Here is a 14,897-nt window from a genome sequence, read left to right as displayed (position 1 = left end):
CGCCAATGGTGACAGTGTCATGCCAGCTGTTTAGCCTGAAGTGCAGAGAAATTCTATGCTTCAAGAAACTCTGCTTCCTTAACTTGCCATATGTTTTGTCAAAGTATTTTTTTAATATAATGACAGAATGCACAACTTTAAAATAGAGATTGATTGATTTAAGCCTGTGCACAATTGTCCTCGACACCCCCACCCTCCTTTCACCCAGAGGCTAAATTTAGTCTTCATTCTCTGTATTTTGTTGCTTTCCCTCCCCATCTCAAATATAAACCTGATGCAAAGCCCTGTCAAGGAGTGGGCCTGCACAGGAGTTTATGGTTGCATAATGGGCTACATCTATGAAAATGCAAAAGGGCTTGTTGGGCCTTTTATTGCTCCTAAGGGGATTTCAACCATGTTCAGCTTACAAGTGTGAGCTAATCAATGAGTTGTAGAGATGCGTCATTTTGCGAACTTACACTCCTGGTTCAGTGCCTTGCGCAGTGGGAGCATTTGCGGGAGTTCAATCCTGAACGTATACACCGCCGGCACATGAGGTTGTCCACAGGTATCAGAAAGAGCAAATTAATCCTACGATATTCACTTGCCCTCTTGTTTTCTAGAGCACAACAGTAAAGCACTTAAAATCACTTCTTGGGCAGTTGACATTATTCATTGTGAAGCAGTGTGACGACTAGAGCAACACCACACAACAAAAGGCCATCAATGTGTGTCAGCCGTAGCTTGGCAGTATCACACTTGCCTCTGAGTCAGAAGGTTGTAGGTTCAAGTCTGACTCGAGACGCAAGGTTCCAGCAAGTAATTAGGAAAGCTAATAGAATGTTATCATTTATTGCGAGGGGAATTGAATACAAAAGTAGGGAGGTTATGTTTCAGTTATACAGGGCACTAGTGAGACCATATTTGGAGTATTGTGTACAGTATTGGTCACCTTATTTAAGGAAGGATGTAAATGCTTTGGAAGCAGTTCAGAGAAGGTTTACCAGACTAATACCTGGAATGGCCGGGTTGTCTTATGAGGAAAGGTTGGACAGATTTGTATTTGCTGGAGTTTAGAAGAGTAAGAGGTGACTTGATTGAAACGTATAAGATCCTGAGGGGTTTTGACAGGGTGGATGTGGAGAGGATGTTTCCTCTTGTGGAAAAATCTGGAACTATGGGTCACTGTTTAAAAATAAAGGGTCGCCCATTTAAAACAGAATTGAGGTGAAATTATTTCACTCAGAGGGTCATGATTCTTGAAACTCTCTTCCTGAAAAGGTGATGGAAGCAGAGACTTTGAATATTTTTAAGGCAGAGGTGGATGGATTCTTGGTAAGCAAGGGGGTGATACGTTGGATGCAAATTTCAGGTTACTATTAAATCAGCCATGATCTTATTAAATGGCGGAGCAGACTCGAGGGGCTGAATGGCCTACTCCTGCTCCTTGTTCGTATGTATCAATATAAGATAATTATCAAGGGAATTCAGAAGAAACGTTTTTACCCAGAGTTTGAGAATGTAGAACTCACTACCACAGGAAGTGGTTGAAGTGAGTAGTATAGGTGCATTTAAGGGGAAACAAGAAAGACAAGCATTTGAAAGATAAAGGAATAGATAGTTATGATGGTAGATTTTGAAGAGAAAAGATGAGAGGAGGCTCGAGTGAAATACAAACACCTGCATGGACTAGTTAAACCATAAGAAATAGGAGCAGAAATTAGGCCATTCAGTCCATCGAGTCTGCTCCACCATTCAATCATGGCTCATAAGTTTCTCAACTCCATTCTCCCGCCTTCTCCCCGTAACCTTTGATCCCCTTACCAATCAAGAACCTATCTATCTCGGTCTTAAATACACTCAATGACCTGGCCTCCACAGCCTTCTGTGGCAATGAATTCCATAGATTCACCACTCTCTGGCTAAAGAAGTTTCTCCTCATCTCTGTTCTAAAACGTCTTCCCTTTACTCTGATGCTGTGCCCTCGGGTCCTAGTCTCTCCTACTAATGGAAACATCTTCCCCACGTCCACTCTATCCAGGCCTTTCAGTGTTCTGTAAGTTTTAATCAGATCCCCCCTCATCCTTCTAAACTCCATCGAGTATAGACCCAGAGTCCTCAAATGTTCCTCATATGTTAAGCCTTTCATTCCTGGGATCGTTCTCGTGAACCTCCTCTGGACCCTCTCCAGGCCCAGAACATCCTTCCTGAGATACGGGGCCCAAAATTGCTCACAATATTCTAAATGTGGTCTGACCAGAGCCTTATAAAGCCTCAGCAGCACATCCCTGCTTTTATATTCTAGTCCTCTCGAAATAAATGCCAACATTGCATTTGCCTTCCTAACTACCGCGTCAAACTGCAAGTTAACCTTAAGAGAATCCTGGACTAGGACTCCCAAGTCCCTTTGAACTCCAGATTTCTGAATTCTCTCCCCATTTAGAAAATAGTCTATGCCTCTATTCTTCATACCAAAGTGCATGACCTCACACTTCCCCACGTTGTATTCCATCTGCCACTTCTTTGCCCATTCTCCTAACCTGTCCAAATCCTTCTGCAGCCTCCCTGCCTCCTCAATACTACCTGTCCCTCCACCTATCTTTGTATCATCTGCAAACTTAGCCAGGATGCCCTCAGTTCCTTCATCTAGATCATTAATGTATAAAGTGAAAAGTTGTGCTCCCAACACTGACCCCTGCGGAACTCCACTAGTCACCGGCCGCCATCCTGAGAAGGACCCCCTTATCCCCACTCTCTGCCTCCTGCCAGACAGCAATCTTCTATCCATGCTAGTACCTTGCCTCTAATACCATGGGCTCTTATCTTACTGAGCAGCCTCCTGTGCGGCACCTTGTCAAAGGCCTTCTGGAAGTCCAAGTAGATAACATCCATTGGCTCTCCTTTGTCTAACCTACTCGTTACCTCCTCAAAGAATTCTAACAGATTTGTCAGGCATGACTTCCCCTTGATGAAACCATGCTGACTTTTCCCTATTTTACCATGCACTTCCAAGTATTCTGAAATCTCATCCTTAATAATGGACTCTAAAATCTTACCAACGACCGAGGTCAGGCTAATCGGCCTGTAATTTCCCATCTTTTGCCTCACTCCCTTCTTAAACAGGGGGGTTACATTAGCGATTTTCCAGTCCTCTGGGACCCTCCCTGACTCCAGTGATTCCTGAAAGATCACCACTAATGCCTCCACTATCTCTTCAGCTATCTCCTTCAGAACTCTGGGGTGTAATCCATCTGGTCCAGATGATTTATCCACCTTCAGACCTTTCAGTTTTCCTAACACCTTCTCCTTGGTAATGCCCACCATACTCACCTCTGTCCCCCGACTCTCTTGAACTTTGGGGATGTTATTCGTGTCTTCCACTGTGAAGACTGATGCAAAGTATCTATTCAGTTCCTCCGCCATTTCTTTGTCCCCACTACTTCTTCTCCAGCGTCATTTTCCAGCGGCCCAATGTCCACTTTTGCCTCTCTCTTACTCTTTATATATCTAAAAAAACTCTTGCAATCTTCTTTTATATTACTGGCTATTTTACCCTCATATTTAATCTTCTCCCTCCTTATTTCTTTTTTAGTTGTCCTCTGTTGGTCTTTGTAGGCTTCCCAATCCCCTGGTTTCCCACTGCTCTTTGCCGCATAGTATGCTTTCTCTTTAGCTTTTATGCTGTCCCTGACTTCCCTTGTCAGCCATGGTTGCCTCGTCCTCCCTTTAGTATGCTTCTTCCTAGGGATGAATTTTTGCTGTGTCTCCCAAATTACTCCCAGAAACTCCTGCCATTGCTGTTCCACTGTCTTTCTTGCTAGGCTCATCTCCCAGTCAATTCTGGTCAGCTCCTCCCTCATGTCTCTGTAGTTGCCCTTATTCAACTGTAATACCATTACATCTGATTCCAGCTTTTTCCTCTCAAATTGCAGAATAAATTCTATCATATTATGGTCACTTCCTCCTAAGGGTTCCTTCACCTTAAGCTCCCTTATTAAATCTGCCTCATTACACATCACTAAATCTAGAATTGCCTGTTCCCTAGGGGGCTCCACCACAAGCTGCTCCAAAAAGCCATCTCGTAGACATTCCACAAATTCCTTTTCTTGGGATCCACTACCAACCTGATTTTCCCAGTCTACCTGCATATTGAAATCCCCCATGATCACTGTAGCCTTGCCTTTCTTACATGCCTTTTCTATCTCCTGGTGTATCTTGTGCCCCACATCCTGACTACTGTTCAGAGGCCTGTACATAACTCCCATTATGGTTTTTTTACCTTTGCGGTTCCTCAACTCTACCCACACAGATTCTACATCATCTGACCCTACGTCATTTCTTGCTATCGATTTAATTTCATTTCTTACTAACAAAGTAACCCCACCCCCTCTGCCAACCTGCCTCTCTTTTCGATAGGATGTATATCCTTGGATATTTAGCTCCCAGTCCTGATCCCCTTGCAGCCATGTCTCCATGATGCCCACCACATCATACCTGCCAATTTCAATCTGTGCCACAAGCTCATTTACCTTATTTCGTATACTGCGTGCATTCAGATACAACATCTTCAGTCCTTTATTTCCCGTCCACCTTCTCATTGTCGTCCCTTTATCTGATGTGCTTGAAGTTAGATTCCTAGCCCTTTCCAAACACTCTGTCCTATTTTGTGTTCTGGAGACTTTAATAGCCTCTCCTGGGCTCTCCTTTCTTTTCAGTTTTTTCACAATTTTCCATGAAGTTGAATCCGAATAGCCTGTTTCTGTGCCACATATCCCAAGAAATCCTGTGTAAAAACACTCTGCCTGTTCTGAGGTTGGCTGCCAACAAAAGACATGACAAGTGACCTGGGTTCTCTTGGTGTTGAGCACAGTTAGCACTGAAAGTTGGAGAAGACTCCACTCTCTGTCCGTCTCATGTCTTGCTGAAGGAAGCTGTATTGCCTAGCTCCAGGAGGAGAGAGGTAGCAAGAGGTTCATGCAACCCACTTTCCATTAACAGGCAAGGGGATTGCAAGGACAAGAGGATTGTGTTTCCCTTTCTCCTGAACGGAATGGTTTTTTGTGGAGAGCTGAGGCCTTTGAGACAGACATTTGAACAAAGTAAGGGTAGAGTAAAAATAATGCAGAATTGAAGGAACATCCGCAAACGTCAGCGAGACCCTTTGCATCATCCCGATTTATAAACCTTCCATCTATTATTATCACTTGCTCTTCTTTCAGAGATTGAAACGGGAGCTAAACAACAACCAAGAAAAGCTGCAGAAGGTGAACCATGATATGAAAAGGACTGAGGACAGCTGCAAACCTCTGGAGCTCGACTTCCAGGAATATTGCCCTGACATCAAGAAACAGCAGGCTGAGGTCCAGAAGTTGAACAGCCGCTTTCAGAACGCAAGCAATCAGCTGGACCTGAGGTGGGCTGCCTGCTTTTTAAAAAATTCATTAGTGGGATGTCAGCATCATTGACAAGGCCAGCAATCCATTGCCCATCTGTAATTGCCCTTGAGAAGGAGGTGGTGAGCTGCCTTCTTGAACAGTCAATCTAGTGCAAGTATACCCACAATGCTGTTAGGTAGGGAGTTCCAGGATTTTGATCCAGTGATAGTGAAGGAACAACGATATATTTCCAAGTCAAGAGGTGAATGTTCCCATCCATCTGTTGCCCTTGCCTTCTAGGTGGTAGATGTTTGGAAGGTGCTGTTGAAGGAGGCTTGGCAAGTTGCTGCAGTGCATCATCATCTGATTGCTGATCCTGATTTGTGACTTGTTTCCATGTGGAACTCCAAGTAAAGGCTCTGTTCCCCCTCTCTTTCTTGTGGGTTTCTCCCACTGCTTCATTTTGTGGCTTCTCGTTTGCTAATGGAGCAGAAAAACTGAGTGGGATGAAGCCTTGTATGTCCCAAAGCACTTTACAATGAAGTACTTTTGAAGTCCCACTGTTGTAATGTAGGAAATGTGGCAGCCATTTTGTGCACAGCAAACTCCCACGAACAGAAATTAGCAATGAGATATGCACAGATTATCTGCTTAGTGATGGACAAACAGTGGCTGTTTGAGATGTAAATATTGGCAAGGACACTGAGGAAGAGGCCCCCTCCCCCAGCTCTCTTGCCCTAATAGATTTCATACAACCACCTGAAAGGGTTGGGGGGGGGGGCTCAGTTCAATGTCTCATCTGAAAGATGGCACTTGCAGCAGTGCAGCATTCCCTCAGTTCTGCATTAGAGTGTTATCTTGCATTTTGTTCTCAAGTATTTAGGTTGGGGCTTGAACCTACAAACTCCTAGCTCAGTGACAAGAATTATACCGCTGAGCCATGGCTTAGACATGATAAAAAAGCAGAAGGAAGCTGTTCAATTGCCATCGAGTTCATGTAGAAATTGGAATCCCAGATTGGAATCCCAGATTAATTTTCTAACGCTGCTTTCTTTCACTGCCACTATTCCTTTTCCTGCTGTGTCCTATTGTGAAGTGCCCTGTTGGATACTTCACTCAGCAGAAACTTCACATTGTGTTTTGATTCTTCACAGAGAGGATATGCTTCAGAATGCTGACACAGCCTATCAGCATTATAAAACATCCCAGCAAGGACTCAATACCTGGATGAACAATCTTCCTAACAATCAAGTGCAACCTACAGCCAGCCTAAACGAAGTCAATGCCAAACTTGAGGCTCAGAAGGTGGGTGTATTCTAAGCAGAGTTCAAACTGCTCCACACTGCATTTCTTGTCCATGTGTTTATGGTGATCTAGTTCATGTTCTGTAGCAATCCAGTCCACGTTTTACAATAGTTTCAATCACTGAGGTTGGTTAGGTTCAGACATTGGAGTGCACCTGCCTGATGGTTCATACATCTGTTCAGATGGGGCTCGACTCTTGAGTTGCTGCCGTTTCCCACCCAACTCCCTCATTAGCCCTATGGTCTTCCTGTCTGGTAGCACTAAACACCCCAGGAAATGGAGGGAAGGCTGCAGAGATGAAGAGAGATGAACACAGAGTACGAAAGAGGGAAATAAGGTGAAGGTCCACAAGTGAGATGTGAAGGGAAGAGAAATAACCAATGCTAACATACAGGGGCCAAAAACATGGCAACAGGCACCCAAAGCATGCTAGCGATAAGCCTCCCAGCCCAATGGGCAATACACACCCCACTGTAGTGCTTTGAGCAAGTCTCAGAGTTTATTGAAGTTAGCACTCTATGCCACATAAATGGAAAGTCTGCTTTTGCGGATCCCTAAGTTTGGTTTCAGGATTCTTAAAAGTGGCGCGCAAGTTAAACACAGCCAACAAACAAAAAAACCATTGAGTTCTCTTCATCTGTTTCCTCACAGAGACTGGTGAACGATATCAAGAAGAAGGAACCTGAAAAGGATGCACTTTTCGATCTCTCCCACGACCTGCAGTCGACCCTGAAGGTATGTGTTGGTTTCTAATTACAGGGCTTATCTTAGTACCAGTTGTAACTCTTTCGAGTTATCAACAGTCACAGATTGTAACTCTTTCAAGTACATTCACAGTTCTTGGTTTTTCTGGGAGTGGGACATGAACCCACAACCTTCTGATTCAAAGGTGAGGGTGCTATGAACTGAGCCACAGCTGACACCTCCTGGTACCAGTTGTAACTCTTTTGAGTCAAAACAATAAACTAAATTAACAATAACAGGAGAGAAATCAAGCACAGCCCCTAACTCAGGTCAGCTGTAAAATCAAGGAAAAAACTTTAAAGGAACCTTACAAACATCAAATCAAGATGTGATTAAAGGGGTCAACAAAACACCCCAGTCCCCGCGGTGCCCACCGGGCACAGAAGGCCTCGATGGTGCCGGCAGACACCGCGTGCTCCCTCTCCAGGGACACCCGGCCGCGAACGTAGCCGCGGAAGAGGGACAAACAATCGGGCGGGACTCCCCCCTCGATCGCCCGCTGCCTGGACTTGTTAATGGCCAACCTGGCTAAGCCCAGGAGCAGGTTCACGAGGAGGTCCTCCTCCTTCCCGACCCCCTTCCGCACCGGGTGTCCGTAGATCAGGAGCGTGGGACTGAAGTGCAACCAAAACAATAACAAAAGATTTTTTAAATAACTAAAAAGGGAGTGCAACCTACATCACCCTATATACACGTGGTCCACGGACTCCACAAGACCGCAAAAAGAGCAGGTGTCTTGGCAGTCCGTGAACCTACACATTTTACGATTATAGGGGACTGCTGCATGCAACACCCTCCAACCCAGGTCGCCTATAGAAAGAGGGAGAACACCTCCGTAGAGGGCCTCCCATCGGGGGCCTCCGCCGCCGGACGGCAACAAGGCACGCCAGGGCGTGTCCGGGCGGCGGACCAGGGCGAGAAAATGGAAGGTGTGCAGCAGCAGTCCATACAGAAAACCCCTCCGCACCGTGCCAAATGGCACGGAGGGCATGTCCCCGAGGCGGCTCATATTATTGCGGGGCACCGGCACTCGAGGGAGGGTTCGGGGCTTGGGGCCAACGTGAAATTCCGTCCGAACAGGGGAACGTTCAGCCGGGAGATCACCGTGCACCTGGGCCACCTCGAGACCTAAAATGACATCGGGTCCGAGCACGACCGTCCTTAGGTCTTGGATGGCATCGGCTGCGACCTGGACACTCACTGACGCGCGGCGCGCCAACTCCTGCGGGAGCATCCAGCCCAGTCCTCCGCCACCCAGCACGTCCCCGATCCTGGTCACCCCGGCAGCCACAGCCCTCCTCTCCGCCAGCCACTGAAAGGGACGGAGGGGCGGATTCCTGAGCAGCGGCTCTCTGACGATAGCCGCTACTCCTGACGGGGGAGAGCTGCGTCGCGTGGCGACCACGTTCCAGACTTTGATCAGGTCCTGGTAAAAGACGGGCAACACCTGGAAGGAGCCACCGAGGCCCCTCTGATCTACAAACAGGAGCTGCACGTCATAATTCAGGCCGTGCACCTGGCGGAAGAAATACGTCGCCAGGGCACACCATCTCGGAGGAGGCTCGACGTAAAGGTATCGCTGCAGGGTCTGAAGACGGAAAGTCGCCACCTGCGTGCGTAGGCACACTAGCGCCTGACCGCCCTCCCTAAGCGGGAGACTCAGAACCTCAGCAGCGACCCAGTGCAATCTTTTGTCCCAGAAGAAGTCGACTAGCATTCTCTGGATTTTCACGACAAAGTCCGGGGGAGGGGTCAAAGTGACCAGCCGATACCACAACATGGCGGCGATCAGCTGGTTTATGACGAGAACTCGACCAGTTGTAGTTGGGCCTGTCACATGTGGTCCTAACAAGCCACACCTGTAACAGGTTTAAAAGATTTAAAAAAGGAAAGAACTTGCATTTATACACTGCCTTTCACAATCTCAGGACTTCACAGAGGCATAATCAGACAAAAATGAATGTTGAACCAAGAAGGAGATGTTAGGCGGTGTGACCAGATACTTAGTCAAAAGAGATGGACCCTACTTTAAAAGAATGCAGATGTCAATCAAGACATGGCTCAGTTGATAGTACTAAAAGAACAAAGAAAAGTACAGCACAGGAAGAGGCCCTTCGGCCCTCCAAGCCTGCACCGATCATATTGCCTGTCAAACGAAAACATTTTGCACTTCCGGGTTCGGTATCCCTCTATTCCCATCCTATTCATGTATTTGTCAAGCTGCCTCTTAAACACCACTGTCGTACCTACTTCCACCACCTCCTCTGGCAGCGAATTCCAGACACTCACTACCCTCTGCGTAAAAAACTTGTCCCGCACATCTCCTCTAAAGTTTTCTCCTCTCACCTTAAATCTATGTCACCTAGTAATTGACTCTTCCACCCTGGGAAAAAGCTTCTGACTATCTACTCTGTCCATGCCACTCATAATTTTGTAAACTTCTATCAAGCCGCCCCTCAATCTCCGTCACTCTAGTGAGAACAATCCGAGTTTCTCCAACTTCTCCTCATAGCTAATAACCTCCAGACCAGGTAAACCTCCTCTGCACCCTCTCCAATGCCTTCATTTCCTTCTGGTAATGTGGCGACCAGAATTGCACGCAATATTCCAAGTGTGGCCTAACCAAGGTTCTATACAGCTGCAGCATGACTTCCCAGCTTTTATACTCAATATCCCTGCCGATGAAGGCAAGCATGCCATATGCCTTCCTGACTACCTTATCCACCTGCATTGCCACTTTCAGTGACCTGTGGGCCTATACACCCAGATCCCTCTGCCCGTCGATGCACTTAAGGGTTCTGCCATTTACTGTATAATTCCTACCTGTATTAGACCTTCCAAAATGCATTACCTCGCATTTGTCTGGATTAAACTCCATCTGCCATTTCTCCGCCCAAGTCTCCAACTGATCTATATCCCGTTGTATCCTTTGACAATCCTCTTCATTATCTGCAGCTCCTCCAACCTTAGTGTCGTCTGCAAACTTACTAATTAGCCCAGTTACATTTTCCTCCAAATCATTTATGTATACTACAAACAGCAAAGGTCCCAGTACTGATCCCTGCGGAACACCACTAGTCACAGCTCTTCATTCAGAAAAACACCCTTCCACTGCTACCCTCTGTCTTCTATGACCAAGCCAATTCTGTATCCATCTTGCCAGCTCACCTCTGATCATGTGCGACTTTACCTTCTGTACCAGTCTGCCATGAGGGACCTTGTCAAAGGCCTTACTGAAATCCGCTGCCCTTCCATCGAATCCTTGTATCTAATTTTGCCTCTGGGTTCAAGTTCCACTCCTGAGGCAAATGCATAGAAATCTAGGCTGACACTTCAGTGCAGTACGGAGTGAGGTGCTGTCTTTCAGATATTAAATCAAGTTGGAAGTAAAAGATCCTATTTTGAAGAAGAGCAGGGAAGTTATCCCCAGTGTCCTGGCCAACATTTGTCCCTCAATCAATGTCAGTAAAACATGTTATCTGGTCATTATCACTTTGATGTTTGTGGGATCTTGCTGTGTGCAAATTGGCTGCTGCATTTCCTACATTACAATAGTGATTACACTTCAAAAAGCACCTCATTGGCTGTAAAGTGTTTTGAGACATCCTGAGGTCGTGAAAGGCACTATATAAATACAAGTCATTTTCTTTATGTCAGGAAATTATATTTGACAAATCTTTTTATTATTTTGGGATAGAGGAGAAAGAATTGCCAGATTTGTTGCAGTCAGGCAGAGAGTTGGGATTGCGACAAACTTTCTTTGCTTTTTTAAATTAAAAACGTCATTAATTGTTAAATATTTCCATAAAATAAGACTTGATTAAGTGAGAAAAACAAAGATGAAAATTTTAAGAGTGTATTTGCAGAGTGATAACACGTGATATGTTACTGCATTGTCTGAAATTTCTTTGCATGGAAAGTGTTTGCCTATTTAAAAAGCCCGAAAGCAAAGGATTCCCAAACATCTGATGTTAACCACAGACTGAAGTACCATGAATCCACTTTTATAGAACCTTACTTTGAGAAACTGTGACTCCAGTTCATTCCCTTCCTTCCCCCCACTTTTGCATTAATTCTTTTTAAAGATTTATGGTCCAAAAGTTTCTTTGAATCTTGATAAATTTGTTTACATAAGGATTGTCCCCCCCAGTACTGACACCCACTGGAGTCTGTGGCTGGGGTGCAAACACACTGTGGTCACATGTGGTCCCATGTTCACACAGAGGCTAAAGGCAATCTGGAATTCTCTTCCTCAAAAAGATTGTGGATGTTGGGGCTCAATTGGAGCTTTCAAGACTGAGGTAGATAGATCTTTATCGGGTATCAAGGGATATGGATCTAAAGCAGGTAAATGGAGCTCGGGTGCAGATCAGCCACAATCTAATAGACACGCTCAAAAGAGTTGAATGTCCTAATTGTGGGTTTCACCGTTCCCTGCTCCTGATCCCAGCGATGTTCCCTTTAGCAAGGGGCCATTCAGCACTCTTGTGGGGGATGTAGGGGGGAGTTCAAGTCCATTGTTGTTACTATACAACCAGTGGGGCTCATTTTATACTCTTGTGGAGGCCATGTGCCTCGACTCACTTGGTGTACTGGGCACCTTAGCTTAGGGAGTCCCCATCCTTGGGGCCCTAACCCAGAGTCTTGTAAAGGGGATTCAAAGTCGGCCACAGGTCCTGCCCCTCAATGGCAGACTGGAGGTCTGGGCTCAGGACGCAATAGGCCCCCTTTGAGTTAGCACTCTTGAAATGAGTAATGTTCTTCTCCTTTTTAAAGAATTACGAAACTAACAATGACAAATATCGTGCCTCTCTCGACCCTACCACTGGTGCATCTAATGTGAAAAAACTGAGGACTCAGACCCTGCAAGAGAGCGTTAATGATCAGGTAAGGGAAACAGTACAACACAAATTGCTCAAAGTAGAGACCAGGGTGACCAACTGTCCCAGATTTTCTGGGACCATCCCGTAATCCGGCTTTTTGTCCCGTGTCCCGGGACGAATTTTGTCCTGGATTTCTGGTGCCTTGGCAGGTCTTTCTTTTTTATGTGCATGGGTAGGAGCAGCTGGTTTGCAGCTTGTTGTTGGGGCCCTCCTGCAGGTGTCTGGGGCGACGGAACCAGCACCAGAATCAATGCAAGTCATGCGGCTGCACACACCCCCCACCCCCACAGTCACAGGTATGATAGCCCCCAGCACTCCACGTCTCTCACAGGTTCACCACCACCCCACCCTCACTCCACTGTTATTGGCTCATCAGCACCGCCCATGGCAAAATGTCCCTCATTTGTTTTGACCAGAGTCAGTCACCATGATTGAGACTGTTACCAGCAGCTGCCATATTTTCCTTCTTTCTTACTAGTTCTCTCTGCTCCTCTCCTGAAAGTGGTGACCTTGCTGGAATACACTTGTGGGCAAGACCAAAACCAGTGGTCATAAATGGAAGACCACTAACAAAACCAATAGGGAATTCAGGAGAAATTTCTTTATCTAGAAAATTGCTAAATATGTCACTCACTACCACATTGCTGCATTTAAGGGAGAGCTCAATAAACACATCAGGATAAAAGAAAAAAGACTTGTTAGTGCCTTTCAAAACAACCAGACATCGCAAAGTACTTTTGTAATGCAGGAAATGCAGCAGCCAGCTACAGATATCAGGGGAGCTCTTGGCCACATTATAAGACAAAAAGCTAAATGCTTAAAACTAAACACAAAGCTTGGCGCTTAAGCTATAAGCTCGGTCCAGTTATTATTACATCAAGATCCTATATTAATAAAATCATGAGGGATCTTCATAGAGTAAATAAGGAGAAACTCTTTGCACTGGCAGGTGGGCACTAACCAGGGGACACAAGTTTAAGGTAATTGTCAGAAGAGCCAGAGGCTGGGAGATGAAGGAAGTTGTTTTTTATGCAGTGACTTGTTATGATCTGCAATGTGCTGCCTGAAAGGCTGGTGGAGTCACATTCAATAGTAATTTTCAAAAGAGAATTGGATAAATACATGAAAGCAAAATGTTTGCAGGGCTCTGAGGAAAGGACAGGACAGTAGGCCCAAATACATAAGACTTTCAAAGAGCCTGCACAAGCACGTTGAGCTGACTGGCCTCCTTCTGTATGATTCTAATGCTCTCTCCCCTCCATCCTTCCCAGACACACAGTTCCAATGAATTCTCACAGCTCTGGAATAACTTTCTTTGCAGGAGAAAGACATGATTAAACGTTTTGCTGAAGTCGCTTCATCGAATGACCAACTGCTCAACCAGCTGGACTTTGTGGCAAAAATTAAGCAAAAGGTAACATGAACGTTACTAACTGAAGAGCTTTATAACCCAAGTGTTGATATTTCCATGTGCCATGTTCCATCCACCTGCCTAGGCTCTGATGAGCTTCATCAGGTCTTCTGTAAAACATTGAGTGGAAGGAATGTTGAGCCTTGCAGGAGTGAATAATGGAAACATTGGTGTTGTCCATCATTGGTCACTGGTATCTTATGCAGTGCCATTAGTGATTATAATGCAAGAGCCCATCTCAGTGTACAGCTTAAGAATGTAAAAACATCAGGAAGACAGGCCCACGACGAATGGTCATGTCAGCAAGGGACTCTCCTCTTTGATTTATGGTTCATGGTATAAAAACCACTTTTAAACACAGTGGACAACATATTGCATCCTATCCCATCCTGGAAGTTCCTGATGGTGTCATTGTCTGTAAAAATGTAGTGAAAAGATAAAAGAAATGAAATGAAGATAACTATAAGAGCGCAGGCTTCAACTTTAGCCGGAATGTTGGGCTTCTCCTTTGAGATGCTGGGACAAAGCTCTTTACCATTATAAATATTAAAAGTTAAAAAATGCAATTAATCCAGTTCTGGCTCTACAGGTGGATAGTGTGAAGTTCCCAATTGCACTAATTGCGCACCATGACCCATGGTATCATTGCTGAGCAAAATAAGCATTTTTGTTAGGTCTGACGGTCAGAGAAATGAGCCTCAGTTACTTCAGGGCACCAGTACTATTCAAAATATAAGATAGTCACTAAATCAAATAGAGAGTTCAGGAGAAACTTCTTTACCCAGAGAGTAGTTAGAATATGGAACTCACTGCCACGTGGTGTAGTTTGCGACTGCATTTAATGGGACGCTGGTTAAATATATGGGGAAAGGAATAGAAGAATATACTGATATAGTGAGATGAATTTGGGTGGGGGGAAGCTCATGTGAAGCATAAACACTAGTACAGACCATGTAAAAAGAAAATCTTATGGAGATCTGAAATAAAAACAAAGTACTGGAAAAACTTAGCAGCTCTGACAGCATCTGTGGAGAGAGAAACAGAGTTAACGTTTCAGTCCGATAGTTCTGATGAAGAGTCATATTGGACTCGAAACGTTAACTCTGTTTCTCTCTCCACAGATGCTGCCAGACCTGCTAAGTTTTTCCAGCATGTTCTGTTTTTATTACTGGTACAGACCAGTTGAACCAAACGGCCTGT

At 45.3% G+C, this 14,897-nt stretch overlaps 1 protein-coding gene across 1 annotated transcript in view; it reads left to right on the top strand.

The window, feature by feature from the left end:
- LOC144699682 (envoplakin-like) overlaps positions 1-14,897 on the top strand; it is an 81,926-nt gene that overhangs the window by 63,132 nt on the left and 3,897 nt on the right. Inside the window, exons 17-21 of the mRNA XM_078570820.1 lie at positions 5,199-5,392; positions 6,509-6,659; positions 7,311-7,394; positions 12,180-12,290; positions 13,608-13,700. Coding sequence (XP_078426946.1) covers positions 5,199-5,392; positions 6,509-6,659; positions 7,311-7,394; positions 12,180-12,290; positions 13,608-13,700 — 633 coding nt within the window. The remainder of the gene's footprint in view (positions 1-5,198; positions 5,393-6,508; positions 6,660-7,310; positions 7,395-12,179; positions 12,291-13,607; positions 13,701-14,897) is intronic.

This window comes from Cetorhinus maximus, chromosome 24 (assembly GCF_964194155.1).
Source record: "Cetorhinus maximus chromosome 24, sCetMax3.hap1.1, whole genome shotgun sequence".
Lineage (NCBI taxonomy): Eukaryota > Metazoa > Chordata > Chondrichthyes > Lamniformes > Cetorhinidae > Cetorhinus > Cetorhinus maximus.
The sequence above is the reverse complement of the archived record's forward strand: the minus strand, read 5'-3'. Positions and strand labels throughout refer to the sequence as shown.